Genomic DNA, 8,023 nt, shown 5'->3' with positions numbered 1-8,023 from the left:
TGATTGTCCTTGGTAGTAATACTCTACGACGCTTTCGATAAATTGAGCATAGAGTGGTACTAAATGCAGTTTTGTACAAATATACGTATTTTAAACATATTCCTACATAATTACATTATATCTAATATAAAAAAATACTCTAGTAATATATTTGGACAGATAAATAACTCTTTTAAGAAAACTTTAATAAAAGACTTAATTACTTTTAAGCCCTTCATATTAATATTATCGATATAAATTTGCATTACACAATTGAATTGGTCATTTGAGAAACCCCATAAGTCAATTTTTAGCTAAATTTAGTTTTTTATATTTTTGCAATCAACAGATATAAATACACAGTTCCTCTGAGAAACAACATAAGTCAGACTTTTTTTACCAACTTTATAATGCCACAAAGTTTTAGTTCACTTGAGAAACACCATAAGTCAGTGACTTATAGTGTTTCTCAAGTGAACAGCAGCAACAGCTGACACCTTGATCAGTGATCAGCTGTTTACATTGCACTAACAATTCCAGCCCAGGTTTGAGGTTATGGTGGGATATTAAAGAGTAGCCTATTTTCTTTGTTCGTCTAATATCGAAATTGAAACATTTTAAAATCATTATCAGAATGAATGAGCTAGATGTTAATTTAGAGATTCAGAAACGTAAAAGGAAAAAGGGTGTTCTCAATAAATCCGAGTACAAGGCCGAAATAATTAAAAAAGCCAGAGTTTCAGGAAGCTCATACATAAGTTGGACTGGAAAAGAAGTACCAGAAATAACTCCAGGAGAAGATTGCAAGTAAGTATTTTTCACTTTTATTATGTTCGTTCAAGTACTAAGCTTACATATTTGTACATATTTTATGTGCATATCTCTTAAATGTCATATAATAGTAGATTATAAAAGATAGAAGTAAAAACATTTATTATTTACTACTGTCCTATTATGGACTACGTCAGTTTTTCTACCTTAGCTGTCATAGTGCTATAGCAATAATTTCTATCATTGTGTTTGTGATAGCCTACTTTTTTAGCTCTTATCCTGTAAACACAATTTAATATATAATATACACACACACACACACACATACATGAACGCACCATACGCATACCTATTACTGTTGGAGTAACACTAATAAACTAAAACTTTCTTTAAAAAATCCTTTTCACAATACACTTTGGTATAGACTAAGTTTCTATCCTTATATGAAACCAATAAATTTGATGTGTTAAAGTGAAGAAAAATATTTTAAACACACTCACACAAACAATTGCAACATGGCCTAATTGATGCAATATAATCTATAACATTGAAGAAACTCTTTAAAAACTTTAAATAAATAGATATATTCCCAGAAATAATTTGTTGTTTTTTTCAGGTGTCGGCGGAAGTGCTTCACAAAAGTGGCAGATGAAGAACGGAAACGGATATTTGAGACCTTTAGAAGTTTGGGGTCTAAAAATGAGCAAGACAACTATCTACAATCTTTGATTGCAGCAACTGAAGTTAAACAGAAACGGTGGAGGAAATCAAGTGAAATATCACGTAAGCCAGATAGAGGAAATACATTCATTTACGAAGTATCAACACCATCTGGGAAGCAGCAGGTATGCAAACTTGCATTCTCTAATATACATGGAATAAGTAGTGACCGCATCAGGAGATTGACAAAACTACTAACAGAGGGTAAAAATCCTCAGGATATGAGAGGCAAAAGTGTCCCGGGCAATGCAAAACCAACTAATTTTGTCAATAGAGTTAAAGAACATATCGCTTCCTTTCCTGTGAAAATAACACACTATGGTACAACTGATTATAGCTACTTGAATGAAAAACTTAATGTTCTTGAGATGTATAAACTGTTTAAACAGGCGAATCCAGATATTGATATTGGGTACAAATTTTATCTTAAAATATTTAAAGAAAATTTTACTCTGCATTTTGGTCGTCCACAGGTCGACACTTGCTGTACTTGTGAGGCTCTTGAGATAAAAATTAAAAGTAAATTCTTGAATGATATAGCTAAAAGGGTCCATGTAGCTGAAAAAATAGTCCATAAGCGCAGGGCTAAAAAGTTTTACTATAAAATCAACGAAGTTCAGGAACAGGCTGCTACTAATGAAAATATTGGTGGCATATGTATTGATTATATGCAAAATTTACAGCTACCAACTATCCCAGTCCAAGAAACATTTTATCTCAGACAACTCACTGTTAGTGTTTTCTGTGTCCATAATCTTAAAGACAACAGTGTAGTATTTTTTATGTATCATGAGGGAATTGGTGGTAAAGGCCCAAATGAAGTCTGTTCATTTCTGTTGAGCTACATTCAAAATCATTTAATAGAAGGGATTGAACACTTACATATTTTTTCTGACGGATGTGGAGGCCAAAATAAAAACCACTCAGTTCTCAGATTGGCAAATGCCTTGGCCTCCACAGGAAAGTTTAAGACAGTAGAGCAGTATTTTCCTATTAGAGGGCATTCTTTTCTGCCCTGCGATAGGGACTTTTCAGTTATTAAAAGAAAAGTGAGAAGGTGCGACAGAGTGTACACTGTTAAGGAATATGCTGAAATGTTCCTAAGTGCCTCATTAAAAAATGAGTTCTATGTGGTCCTACCTGAGTCAGAAGACATTTTAAATTTCAAGGATTGGTGGCCTGCATTTTTTAAAAAGAATGTAATTTCTCAGGAAACACGAGGCAAAGATGTGCCCAAAGAAAAAAAGGTTTCTTTTAAAATCTCAAATTTCATGCAGTTTTTCCCATTCACATGAAAATCCTGGTATAGTAAAAGCAAAAGACTTCATTGATGGTGTAACTGAACACACTTTTGATATAAAAAACACAAACCGTAATAGGTTGAACCTGCCTACACAAAAAGCTTATCAAGAGGATTGTGTACCAATAAACAAGAAAAAAATGGATGACCTTGAAAAATTAAAGCCTTATTTACCTGACGATGAACAAATAAAGATGTTCTACGACAAAATATTCTCATGGAAAACTGTCAATAAAGGAGATGTTGAGATAGATTGAGAAAATATTGCTTAAAACTCCAGAACTTTGTTTTATATATTAACATGAAACATAATTATATGTTAGATTTACTAATGTAAAATTATAATAAACATTTTTAGCTGTTTAACTGACTTTATTTTCCTCCATATCAAAATCAAGTGTCTCTATTTTCCTTTAAAACCCTATAAGTCATTGTTTTTTGCTCCATTTTCTTTTAAAAGCCCATAAGTCAAAAAATTATTTTTAATATTTCTATGAACTTAAATACTTATAACAGGTAAAATTTGTAAATTCACAATTCTAATAGTGAATTCTATAATTAGATTGTGGTTTTTTATTATTTGGTGCAAAATTACCAATCTGAGAGTGATTTTTTACATTTACCAAAAGTAGGTTTTTTTGACTTAAAGGGTTTCTCAAATGACCAATTCAATTATCTTTATTTGAAATTTTATGTCTGAGACGAGATTACATTAACCTTAATATACTGTATATAATTAAGTCAAGGGGAAATCTACAACTGTATGCCATTTCTGTTTCAAATCTGGAAAGAAATATTATTTCTAAACTCTACAGATAATCAAAAATAAAACCATTACTCTACTGGACAGTCAGTCTGCCAGAGTATGTGACGTCTGGGCTGGTGTTTACCCTAAAATGTTAAGCTGTCTGGTAATTATGCACGTTTGCGAGAGGTTCAATCTTCAAAATGTTGAATTAAAACTTACTTTAATTTTCAAAATAATATTTTTGAAATTGCAGTGACAGTAAATTCAAATTAATGCATCCGTATTCGTACACAAACCAACAATTGTTACTATTTCATCCTGCTATTTCTGTCTACACAATGAGTAGGATCAGTTTTTTTATCTTCAGAAAAATGTTTTCAGTCTTCAATAAAAATGTCAAACGCCGAATTTAAATATCTTTTTAGTAGACTTAAGAATAATTATCAAATTTCGAAAGAAATGTTATGTGTGAAGTTAGGAAAACGAAAACAGAGAAACCAGTCCTAAATTTACTTTTTCCATTTAAAAATGTAATATTAACAATGCATGTTACCATAAGTTTATTTAGTGATATTGATTATAAAAAAATGTATCTGCCTCCTACCCAGTTTTAAATCGAGCATTCTGTACTTTACGACCAGAGACTATGGCCGGTGAAGCTGAGCTACAAGTGATAAAATATTTAGTTTATTTGGACGAAATTGATAATACACATAGCCAGATAGTAATAGTATAACATAGTCAAGATTCTAACAAATTTATTTCCAAACCAGAAACGTCGTGGTTTTAGAAACTGGACGAAAATGTGTTGAATATTTCAATTACTACATTATATAAGTGCTATAAATATTTAATTTTCTTATTTTAGAGTTTATATTCCTGGAATTATTATTATTACTGGAATTTCTGTTATAGAAGCCATCATATGTAGAAAAGGTAAAATGAAATGAGCAAAGGTAAAATGAAATGGAACGGAAAAATTGAGATGGAGTCTCTGTATCCTCAACCTAAAAGTGTAATTGTAGTATCTGTTTATCAAATTAATCAAAGTAACACGTTTTGTTCAGAAAAGTATCTACATACATTACTAAAAAATACATTGTTTCAATAAATATAGAATCAAAACTTTCAAATGAAAAATAACCACAAAAGCGTGTTTTGGAATTTTAACGTTGAAGGTTTGGTCGACGATGATATTGAGACTCAATTAAACTAGTTCCCTGCAGACGCTGACCACGTGATTGGACTGGTGACAACGTCATCACCACTTCTGGAATACGCTATCAATATGCACGGGTCAATTGTCATATAGGCGCAATGTATTTGGCACAGGCAGTACAGTCAGCTGAATGATATCTGATTGTCCTTGGTCGTAATACACATAGAGGCTTTAGATAAATTTTACATAGGGTGGTATCAAATTAATTTTTATAAAAATATACCAAATTTAAACATATTTCTTACTTACTTACTTACTTATCTATTATAAAAGATACTCTAGTAATATACCTTAATTGCAGAAATAAAACAAATCGAGAAAATTTCCAAACTGGAGGATATCATAAGGAACTAATTTTATCAATTAGTAATACAGGAATCAAATGTATCGAAATTACAGAGAACATAGGATATAAGTCGCAATTGTTCGTCATGATAGTGAAATGTTACCATATCTCGTACATTGGCAATCCAATGTATGGAAATTGAATGAACACACCATTTCACTGTTAAACAATACGAGTCAATACAAGTCTGTTACTTTTGTTCTGTAAGAGGTCACAACGTTGGCGATGAAATACAACACGTTTTATACCAACTTAACCCTTTGTATGGTCTTTTTATCATTCACTTCAAGAAGATTTTATATAGAAAGCTATATATCCTTTCTTGCACATTTTTCATGAAAGATGAAGAATCACTCTTGTATAGTACATTGATGCTATTATGAAGTAACTACGATAAAGACATATTTTGTCAAGAGTTAGCTTAACTTAGAAAAAACTATATATATTCAAATAATTATTATGTATATTAAATAGTAGCTAAATTTAATACACTTGCTAGTTCATAACACTTTGCTATGAAACAATTGAAAACATGCATCAATCAATACTAATTGGATAATAAGGTAAATATAATCATTTGGTTAAATATTTAGCGTTTATTCGTCTTTAAATCGAATAATAACGTAATACGTATTGATGTGGATATATCTGACACAGTAAAGATTATAGCACCAATTATAATTGTATAAATATAGCAGGATTTAAAATATATTTGACAAGAAATAGATGAAAATAAAACTTTTTAAGGGACATAGTCTATGCACCTTTAATTAGAATTGTTACATATTCGCATAATGATTTTTCCTTTAGGAAAATCTTATTTAAACTATTTGTATTTCATTTAAAATGTTATATAAATCTTTTATGTAATATAAATCAAAGATAACATTTAGACTATGCAATATAGAATTTGGCTTCCTAACTTTTATGACTAAATATATTGTATAAATAAAAAGAACTTTAATCGTAATTGGACGAAATCAGGATTCGTGGCTATACTGTTATAAATTAGTAGTGTCCTTAAATCGCCGAAAAATGTAGTAAATTTACTTGGACATATAGATGTGAGCGTTAAGAAACTCAAATTACTAAAACAGCAATCACTTTAAAGAAAGAGAAACTATTATTTATCTGATACTTAGAGTTACTAACGTACGCAATATTTGATTTTTATGTATTGTATAAGTACTTTATAAGTGTGTAACGCTGCATAGGAAGAGTCTATTAGCCGACAAGTACAGCACATTGTTGCAAGCTGCTAGGTGAAGCTGTTAAGGCGAAGCAGTCATTACCAAGTTCTGATGGTTCCTTCATTTGCCGCATGAGAGCGCTTATGTTAACAGCTTTGCAATTCTGATTCTCTGCTGTGATTACGTACATACAACAAATGCTCGTGATGTAGATTGTCAGTCATTTAACTGTTGTAAAACATAATTTTATACAACAAAGGATAGAAATTGGTGATGAATAAATTATTTCCTACAAAGTTTCCATTTGTGAAATAGACGGTCAAATGAAAAAAGTTAGTAATAATAAGAAACACTAAATGTGTACAGAATGTAACAGAATGCTACGATAAAACTAATATTACTAAACACCCCCGAATTTTTTTTATAGACGGAGTTAAACCTCTACTTCCGACGATACAAGTGCGATGATGTCTGAAAAATTGGCCTATCTCAGCCACAAAACCAATTTCTCGCGAGTTACGTCCGTAAGTACTAATTTAGCGTATAATAAATGGTAATTAAGTCTTGATAAATAAAATTAGTATTAATTAAAAAAATGGTAATAATCACAGTGCAAGAATGTTGGTCATAATAATGTTTCTGGTCTATAAATACGTACATGACTTAAAATGAATTACCTGATTGAACAGCATTAATACACTTTCTTAGATGACCTGAGAGCTGAAACACGAGGCTTCATGACGCTCGATAAAACTCAACGCTGTGATACAATATCGTCGCCGCTAATTTTTTTCAAATAGGATAACTAGCAAGTCTCTCACAACACGTTTAGAAGAACATTACAGTGGTAGGAGGCGTCCCGTCATCAATTGGACAACATCCACAAGGAAGTCTGTAGCCACGCTGGCAACGATGAAAACGACGATGAGGACTTTGTTGGAGGTAGATAACCACTGGATGAAGAAGCTAAAGCCCGAGCTGGTGTGCTTGGCCGCGGCCGTAGTGAAGCAGTGGCAGCAAGAGGCCGTGACCGATGTCGAGAACGGCGTGCACGTATAGTTTACATATTAAAATAAATCAATTCATATATGTGATTTACATGTATTGTGGCTCCACTTGACTGTTAATGGCCATCTTAAAGCACATGCAATACCTTTATTACAATGCACTTTTTAAAGAACAAGAGACTCATTACGGATCCGGACGTGCTTTCTAAAAGCGGTTGCTCTGCGATAACATCTTTTTTACGGGGAACGTTCATTTATTTAACAGTTATTAACTTATTTTTAGTATGTGTGTATTTAATTAAACATACATTTTTAAATGTTCTGTTTATTTATGATTATCTTATTTTAAATTATTTTTATTCAGAATAAAATGTTCTACAAGTTTTGTTAAAAAGTTGAGGAGTTTAGCAAATAGCTAACAATAAAAAAATAGAAAAAACGGCAGCTCCCAATGTGCACCGTGTCTCATCACAGTTATTTATTATTTGATTTAAATATTTTGTTTTTCATTAGATTTGTGATAATATCTTCTAAATATTGCTATTCATATAATTCTAAAGTAAAACTGTTGGTTTTTAAGACTATCAAAGTGTAATAGTTGTTATGGCCGCCTTTTGGAAAATAAAAAGATAATTTATGATATTTTTCAGTAACTGACCTTGTTATCATAAAAAATTTGAGCCAAATATCGTATAATTTAGTTTTTTGAGATATTAATGTTTTAATACAAAACACATACAGGC

At 31.2% G+C, this 8,023-nt stretch overlaps 1 protein-coding gene across 1 annotated transcript; it reads left to right on the top strand.

The window, feature by feature from the left end:
• The first annotated feature begins 259 nt into the window (after positions 1-259).
• LOC124358477 lies at positions 260-7,332 on the top strand. Its single transcript, XM_046810770.1, has 3 exons — positions 260-786; positions 1,367-1,595; positions 7,216-7,332. The coding sequence occupies exons 1-3, from the start codon at positions 614-616 to the stop codon at positions 7,330-7,332; spliced, it is 519 nt and encodes a 172-aa protein (XP_046666726.1). The 5' UTR covers positions 260-613.
• Positions 7,333-8,023: the final 691 nt, after the last annotated feature.

This window comes from Homalodisca vitripennis, chromosome 3 (assembly GCF_021130785.1).
Source record: "Homalodisca vitripennis isolate AUS2020 chromosome 3, UT_GWSS_2.1, whole genome shotgun sequence".
NCBI lineage: Eukaryota > Metazoa > Arthropoda > Insecta > Hemiptera > Cicadellidae > Homalodisca > Homalodisca vitripennis.
Note: the sequence above shows the minus strand (reverse complement) of the source record. Positions and strands in the feature narration are given on the sequence as shown.